The sequence below is a fragment of the Falco cherrug genome, chromosome 4, assembly GCF_023634085.1.
Source record: "Falco cherrug isolate bFalChe1 chromosome 4, bFalChe1.pri, whole genome shotgun sequence".
In the NCBI taxonomy this organism is placed as follows: Eukaryota; Metazoa; Chordata; class Aves; order Falconiformes; family Falconidae; genus Falco; species Falco cherrug.
In genome coordinates this window covers 52,213,894-52,228,220 of record NC_073700.1, presented here as the reverse complement: position 1 = coordinate 52,228,220, position 14,327 = coordinate 52,213,894, and the positions used below count along the sequence as shown (strand labels likewise).

General features: G+C 47.7%; 1 protein-coding gene across 1 annotated transcript in view; it reads left to right on the top strand.

Moving 5' to 3' along the window:
- The window catches only part of PTH1R (parathyroid hormone 1 receptor), a 121,849-nt gene that overhangs the window by 53,431 nt on the left and 54,091 nt on the right, over positions 1-14,327 (top strand). Inside the window, exon 2 of the mRNA XM_005442331.3 lies at positions 9,278-9,383. Coding sequence (XP_005442388.1) covers positions 9,278-9,383 — 106 coding nt within the window. The remainder of the gene's footprint in view (positions 1-9,277; positions 9,384-14,327) is intronic.

Genomic DNA, 14,327 nt, shown 5'->3' with positions numbered 1-14,327 from the left:
CCCACAGGGTGTGTTGTGCTTTATAAACCCCAGCACTTTTGCTACTGGTATGAGAAATGAAAGTAAAAAGTACTCTTTCCCTAGAGCTCTAGTCTCATGATTTGGTGTAGATCTTTCTCCTGCACTTGTTGGTGCTTTCCACCGTGGGAGGATGAGGACAGCTCTGTTTGCATCCTTGGCCCGGCTGACTGCAGCCATCTGTCTTGCTTGAGGACAATTCTGAGTACTAGAGTGAAAGACTGAACTCCAGCTTCCTCGTCCAGGGAAGGTATTCCTAGAAAGGCTTAAAAAAAAAAATAAACCAGCGCCTGAAGCTTTGAGAAAAAAGTGAGAAAACAAAAAGAGGGAGTTGGTTTTGAGAGGTGCAAGAGAATTGGGGAGACAAAGGGGAAGGAGTTAGACTTTCCCACAAATAATCCAGAAAAATACATCCCTTCTGTTGCTCTGTCCAAGTGACATCATCACATAACTGGAACAGACTTTCCTTAAACAATTTCAGGATCACAGGGTCTATACTCGGATGACCCTCCTTGCATCTGTGGTAGGAGCATGGGAAGGAGGAAAGAGTTCCTGGAAAACGCACCATAAATGTCAGTTCTCCTCAATAAATGGTCTGTGCTGACTGTAAAATCATGAGATGGCTTAGTAAGAGACGTCAGCATGCCAGGATGGCTAAGGAAGCAGAACCATACAAGTCATACAAGACTTTGGAAGTGACAAGGGTGGTAAAGGCCCTTGTCTGTTGCTGTCATGGTATCACTCCATCCCAAAGAAATTGTTTGCCATGTGGTCACAAACTCAGTGGACATCCATGTTGAAATCAGTTAATTTCCTTCCGCATGAGTTACCATGAGTCTGCAAGGTGTGTTTTGACCAGGTGGATTTTTTTGCCACTCTTCTTGTGCTGCTTGAAGGATGAGGCTTCCCCAAGGCAAAGTCTGAGCAAATGGGCTTGGAAGGGTGTCGAGGAGACCAGCTCAGCCTGTACTGTTCCCCAAGCAGCAGTGACAGGAGGTGACATTCCCAATCCTGCCCAGTATTTTGCCATGCTGATGTTTCCTCTTCCCATTCGTTTGATTGTCCCATCCTGGTGTTTACAAGCTCAGTTTTAAAAGGAGGAAGACTTCTCGTGAGGTTGATTCCCATCCTCTGGCAGCGGGATGGGGTGAGGGACAGACGTGCATTGCTTCATATGGCAGGACAGCAATGCAGAGAGCTCAGCTCAGCACCCATGCCTGAGCTCTCGAATCTGAATTCCTGCCGTCATTGCAACATCACCACGGGTAACATATGGCGGGGCGAGAGAGAGATGGGTGCTTGTCCATCACAGGGCACAGCAGAGCTCAGTGATAAGAACAGGAGCTCTTGCCAGGCTCATGTCTGGTCCCACGACAGGTGGGTAAATCTGATGCTTAGTTGCCGCCCCCCCCCACCCCTCCCCGAGACATACATATGCACACGCACACCCCCCAGCTGTGTGAACTGAGCGAAGCATCTGCAGCCGGCAGAGGGACGAGCATCAGTCCCGCTGCAGCAGCCTGTGCGAGCTGCAGCCCCAGCAGCAGAGGGGGCTTAAAATCTTTCTTGTGCCTGGACCTGGCCTGTCCTTGAGTCCAGGGTCTCCTGCCATTAAATGACCTTCCTCCCCCCATCCTCTTTGCCACCCTGGTGTCCTGAGCAAACCACAGCTCCATAGCTTTTGCGATCAGCTGCTGGTAGTGGATCATGCCTCTGCTGCTTTCACTACTGTATCTCTGGCTGGGCCAACTGGCACTTTGGCTTTATTTATTTTTGAATCTTTCCAGCATTAACCTGAAAGGAAATAGGTTTCAAACCACATTTCCCCCCCCCCCCCCTAGTGTTGGAAATAATGCCTATTCAGTTAAATTAAATCCCTCAGGGCAGAAGAAGCACCAGTCCCTGCTCTGCCCCCCAGTTAGCCCCTCTTTGCAACAAACTGACCCGATGGATTTTGTTGTTGTTGTTGTTGCTGGGTTTGTATGGCTTTGTGCCCAGGCACTGACAACATGCAGGCAGGCAGAGGGTAAGAAGCATGGAGGCAGCAGGAAATTAAGAAAGGGAATTAGATTATTTGGACAGTGGACAAATCTAGCATTGCCCAAATTAGAAGAGAATAAACACTTTATCTGTATTTACTCTGCTTGGTCTCCACGAGGGAGATGCTGTAAGCTGTCACTGAAATATGGAGTGCCAGACCCTCACAGTCCAAGCACAAGTCCAGAGCAGCTTTAGGGCGTGAGGGATAACTTTGCCTGCAGTGCCAGCATCCAGAGTCAAGTGGTGGGGTCACAATCTCCTTCCTAACTCAAGAAGCAGTTTTGCTCACCGGGGAGCATGTGCCCTGAGTAACTGCAAACACCTGCATCCAAATCCAGCAAATCGCAAGCACACCTGTATTTCTTCTGTGAAATACAGGCAGACACAGGGCACGGTGAATCACCAGTAGAGCTGCAGCCTGGCAGCAGAGACTGTGCAGGGTACATTTTGTCCAGGAGAGCATGTACAAATCCCTGGTCCTTCCATAGCTGCCAGGGTTCATTTGGACCTGAGTAAACCAGCACAGCCCAGTGGCCAGGAGATGCAGGGCTTATACAAACACTCACTTGCAGAAGCGTAGGAAAACAGAGAAGACAAACTAGGTATCTAAACCCTGTCACAAAATAATTGAGAGAATCCATCCTTTCTCATCCTAAGGGAAGCAATTACACTTATAAAAAAACACCGCTCAGGATCTCAGTTCTACACCATCCCATGCTGCCAGCCCAGTACAGACCAACCTCATGCAATGCCTCATGTTCCCAATCACCCCTCCACCCCCCACCACCTTTTCCTGCTTCTGAGCAATCCCCCATTGCCACGATCTCCGGAGCGATCCAGTTTTGGCTCAGCCCATGGCAAAAACTACATCAGCTGCTGCCAAAGGCAGCTGAATCCCTACTCTGTGACATTATTTAACTGTGCCACCCTTGCCCACATGCCTGGCATCAGTACTGCGTTGTCTTCAGCCCAGCCTGATACTCTGATGTCAGCAGAGGTGCGTTCACCTGCGGCAGCTGCCGGTCTGATGTCAGATGAGACTTGGTTAGATTTATGTCCTAATTCTAACAGCTCTCTTGACCCTTACAGAATTTAGCAGAAGGGTTGCTCCATCAGCAAGGCTGGAATGAAGCTCCAGTTTCCTTCCTGCTCATGCTGTCAGCTCAAGTGCAATCTCTATTGCAGAAAAATAGACTTGGCATATGACTTTATATCACTTGCCTTGGTGTTTCAGAGTCTTCCCCCAGCTTACCTAAGGCACCACGAAAGGAAAACCTTAGAAAAGTTTTGTCGCACTCCCCAAAGCTGACTGTTGGTCTCTGTGTCCCCAGTCCATCAGGTTCACTCCTCCCCAAAAGACAGCACTATGGTCACCCTTCCAGAGACGATGACCAAAATCAGCAGGGCTGCTTTGGAGTGGGACCTGACAGCCACCTCCACCTTTGTCCCAGCCTGTTCCCATACCCTTGGGACCCACCTCCCTCTTCCCTCTGTATCACCAGCACTGATTCTTTCAGTTTCATGTTTCCCTTCTTTCCCTGCGCCCCGCTCCTGCCTGCACCCCCTTTCTGCTTCACACCTGCAGTCACCTGGTCTACTGCCATCCAAGACGGTGATCACCAGCAGCCCCTTGCCTTGGGCCTGTCGTGCGGCTGTGATGCTCTCAACCCCGACCAAGGAATCTGTTTGCCTTTAGCTATTTTTTGAGCTGCTGCCAGGGAAGTTTCACAAAAAGGATAGTGTTATTTCTGAAAATGAGTCCCATAAACAAGGATGAATATGACCTCCCCGTTGAGATTTGGGGTTTACTTTAGTGGCTGGGAGATCAGCCAGTGAAATGGAAATACCAGAAAACATTATCATAATTACCCCATGGCCTTCTCTGGGGGCAAGGGAAAGGGGGAAAAAAAAAAGCTGAACCAAAACTGATTTAACAGCCGCTGGATAGCATTGTCATTTCACCCTTCCCTGCTTGCCCTGCAGTTCTGCTTTCTCTGAACAAGGAAGGGAGAGGGAAGGAAAAAAAAAGTTCCTAGATCTTTTCCCCACAAGGAACTGGCAATAAACAGTGCCGGGAAGCAGGGAGGTGATAAACATTGAGAAAGAGGAGCAGATGGGTTTTGATTGCAAAACTGGGGAGGTCCAGGAGGAGCCCCCATCACTTCCAGCTGCACCCAGTCTGTAACAGCAGGAGTGAAGGGCAAAGCTGTCCTGCACCTACCTGTGCAGTGCCTAGCCTGCCTGCATCCCTGGAGCTCCTGAAAATGTGATGCCAAGTACGTTCAGTGCAAGAATTTATGCTGAAGCAAGTTAGGGAGGGCTCGTGAAAAGGGATTTGCTGTCAGCTCTTTTAGAGTGATTAACTTCTGCAGGGGCACCATGACCTCATAATTTAGAATAGTTGGCGGTGGGAAATGTACCTGTTTAGCAACACTATTTTTGGCTTCCCTTAGATGCTTCTTTTGCCCCCAGAGCTCATGCCAGCAAAAGCTCTTCTAAGATCTTCTCAGTGCTGCTAACATGACCAATTACTGCAGTCACCATCTGCCCAAAGGTGGGGGGGACCCCACAGCTGATCTGATTTATTTTAAGTGGTGGTTTGAGCATGGAATGAATTTCAGCTGACCTGTGTATCTGAATGCTCAGTGAGTATAAGGGGAGCTCTGGGTGAATACCTCAGAGATTTGGTAAATCTCAACCTGGATGCTCCTGGTTGGTTAGCAAGGCAGGTATGGTGTTGGTAAGTATTTAGGATGTTTATTCCTCTCTCTTGGCTAATGAGCATCTGTAGAATGTGAGGTGTTGGGCTGCAGGTGGATGGGCTTATAGCAGAGGTTCTTGGTAAAAAGTGAGCAAAATGTTGAGTATGTAAACTTTAGTGAGCTGTGGGTACGGTGCTCACTTGGATGATGTGCTTCTAGCACCTCTTATCTACTTTTTTCATGGTCCTAGCAGCAAGTGGAGAGAGCATACAGAGTCGGTTGTGCTGAGCATGCTGAACAGAGCCATACCCTGAATGTACCTGTATGTCCCTGGGTGCTCAGCACGGCGCAAGGTTTCTGTGGGTCTGTATATATATATGAAAATAGCCTTATTGAGTCAATCTTCTATCCCAACAGAGCATCCCCAGGAGCTGCCAGTTTAGGATGTTTAGAGAAAGATACAGCTTTTATGGTTATCACCTTCTAGCTTTTGGTCATCAGCAGTGTAAAACCTTCCTGCATCAGGAATTTGTATCCAGGCTATAGTGTTTAACAGCTACCGATGGATATGTCCTTCATTAATTTGTCCAATTCTATTTTGAATCCACCAGCATGATTTGCTTACATATATTGCCCTGTTTCTTTTAGACCTTCATCTTGTTCGTCCCAGGTCTCAAACTCTACAAAATTGTGCCTAACTAGCCCCCTTTCTCTGTGCCACCTGGTATCTTACAGACTCCTCTCACACCGGCATCTCCAGCCACATTTTCCCCTAACCCAAGGGGTCCAAACCCACCCCAAAGCAGTGGCTGCTTCACTAGCAGGAGTTCCCACCTGCTACAAAACTCTGCAGCCTGTACCTCAGCACTTCGGAAAATGAAGCCACTTATTTCACTGCTTAGGGATATTCAGATTCAAAAAAGTTGGCATATGCAACTGCTAATGATTTTAGCAAGGCTGTCCCACAGTATTTTTGGATCAGGTGTTGAGATTGTCAAAGAGAAAGTTTTGCCAAGTCAGATCCAAATATGTCTAATATCATAAGTGCATCTGTGTTGCAAAGAAGGTGTTCCTGTGGATTTCTTTTAACCTTTGACAGCCAGGATTGGAAGATGAGTAGGGCAACCTTGTCTTAAGAGCAGAAGATCCAGAGCAAGAAAGTCAGGTACACAGGAAAAAAAGTGGTATTGAAAGGACAAGTCCAAAGCTGCTCTACATTTTCCAGCTGTGGGTGTCTGTCCTGTCCTACCTACTGTCCCTTGAACCTGAGGCTGAGCCATGTCAGTGTCTGATCCTCTGTTCCTGAAGGGTTCTCAGCCTGGCTGACATCAGAATGTCCCAGCATGGGGGTTTGGCAAGGGATGGAAAGTGAGGTTGGGACAGGAGGGGAAGATGAGTTCAGGAGCACCATCTATCAGCCCAGTTTTACTCAGGTGTTCAATGTGAGTTATTCAGCAAAGAAGCAGAGTAGCCAGGCTGTGTAGTTTTTCTGTGAGCCTCTTGAAAATAAGTATCTCCCGCAGGTCACAGGATTTAATGAGGGGGAAAAAAATAATCTTATTCATGCCTGTTTTTACATACATGTTTCAGGCTCCTTGACCAAAGAGAAACACAGAAAGATATGTCCTAAATGTTATCTCTTGGTGTTTAAACCAGTTTTGAGGGAGGGGAGGGAATGGGGTGTTGTTTGGGTGGGATTTTTTGCAAGGGTCTGGCAGGTTTTGGATATTTAAGACTGGTAAGCAGGGCTCAGGAAAGCTGAAAACCTGGGCTGAGTTCAGAGCTCTGCCCCAGCATTTTTGCCTGGCTCTGGGCACAGCGCTCAGTGACTTATCCCCCTTTCTGGGAAGTAAAATTTATTTTCTGTGCCTGGCCTGGGGACCGTACATCCCTCTGGCTGGGGGCTGCCCTGCTCTCAGAGCATGGCCAAAGCAGCCTCAGGATGAAGTGTGCAAGGGATGAATCATGTGAAATGCCTGAGGTCAGACTCTACTCTGGATGCTATAAATCCAGACTAACTCCTCCAGCTTTGGTGGAATCACTCAGGGTTTGTGCAGATAGAAATGACAGCAGGGCTTGACCCAGAGGTTTTATGTTTCCAATTGAAGAGTTGAAATGTGGGATGTTGCCTTAAATGTGGACAGGCCAAACATCTGGAAAGGGATAGCTTTGTTTTGTATTAATGTTAACGTGGTTTTGAAGCCAGCTCCCACTTCTGAAGGATTTTTAGCATGGATTTTTTCCAAGGACATGAAAAACTAACTTCTGTTTTACTCAGAATCCCCTTATCAGATCTAGCTGTCCATCTGTGTGTCCACTACTGCACCAGCTGCTCAAACATCCACTGTTCTTTTCCATAGGAGCACACTGGGAAATTGAATTTGAGTTCACTTCTAAGCTGGATTTCATTAACCCTCGTTATGTCCTTCGTAGGAAGTCCTGCTCAAGAACTGATTGGTTTTCAGCTGGTTTAACTTACGTGCTTTCCAAAATGACTTAACATAAAATGAGCGAAGGAACCTTAATTCTGAATAGCAGTTTTGGGGAGGGCAATGAAATGTCATAACCCCCCTTCAGTCTGTGCTTCAGAGGGCTTGAAATGAGCAGCCACTTCCATGGGCAGGTTCTACAACCTGTTGACAGGTCTCCTTGTCTGCAGACCATGACTGGCTGCACAGGGTTTTGCATTCTTTCCTTTGCCTCCCTGTACAATGCACTGAGGCTTAGGTCTGCTCCATCCATCGAGATGTGGAATGTTGCCTTAGGTTTTGCGTTACAGATTTACAGTGGCCAGTCACACCAGCACAGTCAATGTGAGTTGTTTTTTTTTTTTTTTAAAAAAAATAATTTCCTTGTATAAAATGGCACTGCAGCCCTTTCTTGCTTACATTACACTTCTACGAGCGAGTGCTAAGTTCTGTACAAATCCAGAAAGGCAACATCTGCTCTTGTTGCATTTGTAGTCTGATTAATTAAGACAGACAAATGTTAGGAAAACAAGAGCAGTGATTTATCCCAACTTACTACATCACTTAATTTTCTCAGGCTACTGCCTTAACAACACCCTTGACCCAGGAGCCCTGTAAGGTGTTACATGTGGGGTTTTTGTGCTTTGAACCAGTTTTGGGGTGATCTTGTGGATAAGGATCCCCCCCCAGTCCTGATCGCCTAGAGATTCTTCTGCCCTGACTGGCACCATAGAAAGAATGGGCCCAGACCTCAAAGGTTTCACAGGAGGAGTCAGACTCTGCAGGTCAGGTCCTGCAATGGAGGCTTGCCAGTAGATGGACATAGTGCACCAGCTTTTCTCACCTCCTTCTATGCTGTAAATCACAAGCACCTACAGGGTACGGTCTGCATCACCCACTCGAACCCAGGGCAGAATATGAATGTAGAAGAAGGTTAAGTATACTCTTCTTCTAGGGGAAAAACAGGGAAAGAACAAAGGCGATACCGTTCCAGTGTAGCTGGGATGGGAATGGTGAAATTTCCATCCATTCCTGCCAAACTGACCTGGGAGAAGGTTCTTCTTACTCTCAGACTTTATCCAGACATGGGGACTGGTGCTGGGTGTCTGGGCAGGATGCACAAGCTAGGTACCCAAGAAGCAGAGCAAAAAATTGAAGCATCCATATTGCATTAGATCAAAGCCCTGTATGCTATAGCAACAAAAGCATTTGTAGAAGTCTTTACCACAGTTGTACTCCCAGTTTCCTGAGACCAGCCATGCCTGGTGGGAATAGACCAGCTTCATGAAGCAAGAGTTTGCTTTTTTTGCCTTTTTTTTTTTTTTTTTTTTATGACCAGCAAGTGCCTTTGAGGGCTGAGCATCACCACACAGCAGCAAACAGAGGAGGGTAAAACAGGCTCTGGGTAAAGCACCCTCCCTGTCCCCCTTCTTGTCCCATGACTTCTAGACATCTTACAGGAAAGGAAATCTAATCTTTGCAGCATGATGATGTCCACAGGCTGTTCTCCCTGAGCTTTCAGTCTTTGGGGAGCAGATGCTGTCAGCTCCCAACCCTGCCCAAGGCAGCCCCCTCCGCGCAAGTTCTGGCGTTTAGGTAGGATGTTTGTAGAGCCTGGCACTGTGTGGCTGAAGGCCTCCATGCAGAGATGGAAATAGCGCTGCACTGATGGCAGGTTGCAATTCTTAAAAGGAGTCCTTGGTACAATATTGTTTACTAGTATTTTTTTCCTCTTGGATGGTAGCCTGCAAGCTGGGGCACACCACCCCAGAACTGCCACCTGCCTGTACGTGCACATGTATGATGTGAGCAATTGCAGCGTGCGCTTCCTTTGCTGTGTGTGCAGGTGATTCCATGTAGCACCTTGTGAGAGGTGTTGCCTGGGTTGCTAATTGCTGAGCAGACTGAGATACCCAGAGCAAGGCTGGTGGAGGAAACTGCTGATGCAAAGGAGGTTTTGCATTCGGATCACCTGCATGATCTAGGAAGTTTGTGTCCTGCTGCTCTTTGTGTGCTGAGGTTTAACGTCATGTCTCCCCATCGCTGCAGGTGGATGCTGATGATGTCATCACCAAAGAGGAGCAGATCTTCCTACTGCTAAAAGCCAAGGCGAAGTGCGAACGACACCTGAAAGCCAAGGTGCCCAAGGTGCATGGTGAGTGTTCCCACAGTAACCCAGACTGCGTGGCTGGGGCTGGGCCCCTCTCTGCTCAGCCCCAGATCTTCCCCTCAGCCCCATATGCAGAGCTCAGAGCATGTGAGGCAGGCAGCTGAAGAAGGTCCAACATCGGTTTTCCAGGTTAGACTATGGGGAAAATTGTTCTGTACAAGGTGTTGGAAAGCAAACTTGTCACAGCTTCCTTCTCCTGCTCCAGAACTCCAGGTGCCATGGGGTCAGGAGGATGCAAGAGTCATGGTCATAGGCTTACAGCCCTTAGCACTACTCCCAAAGCCCAGGCAATGCATGGGAGGTAGCATCGATCATCAGTTTTCACAAGATCCTTTGCAGCAAGACACCAGTGGTGTGGGAAACAAAGAAGGGCTGTTGGAAGGATGCTTTGTTTCCTCCAACATCCCAACATACTCCCTATATTCTCCTCAAATGGGTCCAAGCTCAGCTAAGCCTCTTTCTTCCACTTCCTTTCTATTTTGGGCTGCAAAACCACTTCCAGATGTAAGGCTGGGAGGGATAAGGATGGAGAAAGCTCTCTCTCATGTGGGTAGCAAAGTAATAATCTCACATTGGTTTCTTTCATCAATTTCACATATGTTAATTATTGGTACTGGGGCTGTGTGCTAAGGCACCCTGCACCCACCCAACTCCTTCTGGGTGGGCATCCTGTCCCATCTGCCTCTACTGCCTGAGAGAAGGGGACAAGCCAGAATGCTTCCCACCTTCACCATCCCATCCTGGAGATCTCTCTTCCCACAGCCAGCACTGTGAGAATATCTGGAGACATCACCAGCAGAGGGAAAAGTCCCCAAAGCCAGCCATGATTGTGCAGCAGAGGTGCCTGCCCACCTGGTGTCCCTCTCCTGTTGGAAATGACAGCAAGGGGTCACAGAAGCCCAACCTTCATTTTATTCCAGGCCTCCTGCTTTGCATCAGCCAAAACCTCAAGCCACATCCTCTGCTGCTTCTTTGTCCTGTTCACCCAATGCCCAATTAACACCTCATTAAAAAACATATGTGCAAAGGCATTTCCTTCTGTTGTACTACGGACCACCTGCCTACCTTGGGATCTGGTGAGATCCACCAGCTGCTCTTGTTCTCACACCCTGTTCTCTGACTCTGTGACCGTCAGCATTCAGTACTCTGCTCTCTCCTTCATTGCCACAGCAGCGTTGGTGGGGCTGGGGAGATGGGCATGACTGGCAGACTATGGGCTTTCTAGCATGGTCAGTTTGGTAGAGCAAAGGCATCAAATCTCTGTGCTTTGCAGACATGCCCTTTGTCCTGTTTTGAGACCTGGTTTTGCAACTGAGGCCTGTATTAGCTCTGCCATTGACTGAAACAAAGAAATTTAATATATCTTTGTTTAGATATCTCATGGACCCAAGTTTTGGCTTTGGAAAAAGCTATTCTGAGGTGCTCAGCAATAGAAACCAGGCTCACTGCCCCATCTTCTACAGCAAATCTCTTTCCAGTCCCAAATAGTACAGCCAAGAGGAGGAATCATCTTGATGTCAATACTCACAGCAGTATATTGAAGGCTTTAAACACTCAAGGCAATCATTAGCAGTAGGTAGTTAGATCAAATTAACCCGCAAGAGGTCCAGTAATCCAAAGACAGAATGAATTCTGATGTAAGAAGACATTTCTTGGGACAGATTACAAAGTTGTGAAAGAACCTCCAGCGGCAGCCTTTCTGTGACACCCAGAAATCACTCTAGCACTTCATGGAGCTGGACAAGGAGAGAAGGGGAGATCTGAGTATTTCCTCTGTCCTTTACAATGGAAAAGAATAGGAGCTTTGCATGTTGTGTCTCTGTTTTTCTTCTTTTTTTTCTTCTTTTTTTTTCCTCCTCTTTGCATGTTGTTTCCAGTTACCTTGCATGTTTAAATCTGTGCTTGGTTTCTTACTCCAAAGAAGGAAAAAGGACAAGCCCACAATGAAGCAGGAGTTTTGGGGAGATCATGATGAAAGCACATCATACAGTCATCAAAGAATGAGACTTCCTCAGCCTTTCTTACATAGTGTTTTGTGGTGAGGGAGAAGATTTACATTCAGTTCTGCTTGAAGGAATCTGTTATTAATTCCCAGAAATGACGCTTTACTGCCTAGCGTGTCAAAGGTGAAAAAAGAGATGGAAATCCCTTCCATTAGTTCTGTTTCACTGTGTCTGAAACTACCAAAAGCGCTGGTGCAAGAGCTGGAGCTCAGCTGTTCAACCTCATGATCTGCTTGTAGAGATTCTTCTGGGACCATTGTAGCAGCCTTCAGCATGGAGCAACTCCAACAGGGAACAACCCTGCAGACAGCCCAGTGGTGTAGGATGTTTGGGAAAGGAGAAAGCTCCTGCTTAAAAACCCCTGCCTAAGTCCACAAAGAGTGGCTTTGGACTTGAGTCCCATCTCTCCAGGGAAACTCAGCCACAGGTCATAGGACAGGAGGCCTTTGACCCCATGGATGTTTCAGAGCTGCTTTGCACTGGATGCTTACACAAGCTCTGCAACAGGTGAAGGCTGCTGTGCAGCCTGAGGTCTGGGTTTCGCATCACTGCTCTGGGGTTTTGTCCTGCACCCCCCAACATTCAATGTCATAGCTTGTGGATAGAGTCAGAAGAGGACTCGGAGAGGTGCATCTGCTGCTGTGGGCACACGGGGATACTTCCCTCTCATGGCTTTCTATGAGAAATAGGGGTGTGACTTTTGCAGGTGGCCTCTGCTTCTCCAGGGACCCTTCAGAGGACCTCTTCCTGCAAACCTGCCCTCATCGACACTTCGTGTTCATACCTGGACCTGAACCAGGCTGAATGAAGCACTGTTCCTCTGCCAGCTTGGAGGCAACCAGATGGAAGGTGTGAGGAGGCAGCAGTCATGTCTCTTCTCTCTGGCAAGGAGGTGGAATCCCCTGGAACCCTGACTGCACGTTGTGGCTTGAATTGGTCCTACAGGGCACCTCTATGGCAAAGGGAAGGAGTGACTTCGGCATAAGCCTATATCCTTGATGAGACAGCTTACGTAGCTTGTGGCTGCGTGGATTAAGGCAACCAGGGCTGAACAGAGATCGGTTATGGTGACAGAGGTGCTAAGGGCCTGTGTGTGTACACAGAGGCCGGTTTTCTTATGGCCAAAAAGCATGACCCCATTTGTTATTTCAGACTCCCTTTAGCATGCAGTTATGGGCAGGGACAATGGCCAACCAGTTGACCTGAGAAAGGGCCTGTTTGGAGGAGGTTTGTTTTTCAGCTGGATCAGCTTCCTGATCTGGTTCATCGTGCAGCCACATAAACAGGAGATCCATCACAGGGCAAGGAGCAGTGCCAGGAATGAAAGGTGTCGGTGTGAGCCGTACCACATTGAGCATTACCTGCTGAACATCTGAGATTTTGAAAAACCAAGCTGATTTATCAGTGTTGCCTTCTCTCCTTGCTCCCTGCTTCACACCAAGGGGTGTATGTGTCCATTTAGTGCTTTCAGAGTCTGTCCTGTAACCGCCCTTGACCCATGCTTATCCCTGTCCATCAGAAGTTGCCAGATGCCACCTGGCAGAGGGATGCTCAGATCCTGCCTCTGCCTGGCTGTGACTGCAGCCCAGCGCTGTGATTTACTCCATAATAGTCAATGATGTGTGTTTTCAGAAGCAGTAAGGGAATTTGGGACACCTTGATTTATTTTTTTAATTATTATTTTTTTAGATAGAAAGAAATATCACATAAGCTGGCAGCAAAATTTTGTAGGGCTTCTGTCCTCATTTTTGGGAGCTGACGCACAGGGGTATTCAACACCTCACCTCCGCTCTCAAAGGAGAGACTGTGGCAGAGCCAAGATTTGGATTCTCATCCCCTTACTCTTCAGCCAAGGCAGAAGCCACAAACCACATTTCCTTTTGTCCTGGAATTCAAGGTGAGGCTACAAAGACTCAAATAGAGGTGGACAGAAACCAGTGAAAATCTTTAGACAAATCCCACTTGACTGAAACTCAAAACTCTCATCACCTCTCTCACTTTAAAGCCTCGGGTAATGTTTGGAAATGAGGAAAACAGATTTGAAATTTCCTGCAGTGCAATGGGTACCTGGGTTCTCCTCCTTTTTTGCCCATCTCATTGCTGAGTGCATTTCACGGGCCAGTTTTTTCCCCAGTATAAACTAGCAGATTCCCACTCCGTTTAGTGCAACAGCACATTCATGCCTTTCTCCCACAGTTCAGCACTGCAACTTACTTTTTCCCCAGCTTCTAATATTAATTCAACCAACATTTTAACATGGGAAAACTTCGAATTTCAGAGATATCAGTGGGCCTAAGGGATGAGAGGTAGCCTGGATCAGCACCAAACCTTGGTTTTGGGCTGGTACCTGCTGTTCTTCTCTCACCTTCAGCTACCTGCTCCTAACACATTTCCTTGCAAACACAGGCTAAAACTGGCTACATGGGTTTACACAAGTGAAGGAGACACATTGTGGGAGGGACCCGTGAGTCCAGCACCACTACTTGCCCCCGAGAGGGTAAACGAGATTTTGAGGAGCAGGTTTCTGTGCATCGTTCTCCTGGCACAGACTTGGATTTGGTATGGAGACATGCATCAGAACTGGCTTTTTGAGTGGAAAGTGCGATCCTGCCTGTGCTTGGACTTCATGAGCTCTTCCCCAGGAAGCAGCCAGCCCAGATGAGATAAGTACCTTGATTCATGCTCCACCATCCTCTAGAAGCAGGAAGACCTTGGTCTCCCATCTGCTCCACCTAGCATTGTCCTTTTCCCTTAGCTGTTTTTTACTGTTTTGTTTTACTAAATCCACAGTTTTCTTCAGCCCACAGGATTATCAGCAAATGCCACATGCCTCCCGGTGCGGTGCCAAAAGGCAGCAGTGACCAGTGAGGTGTTAATGGTTTTCTCCCAACCAGCCTCCACCCTCATGCCTGGCCAATGCTAGCTT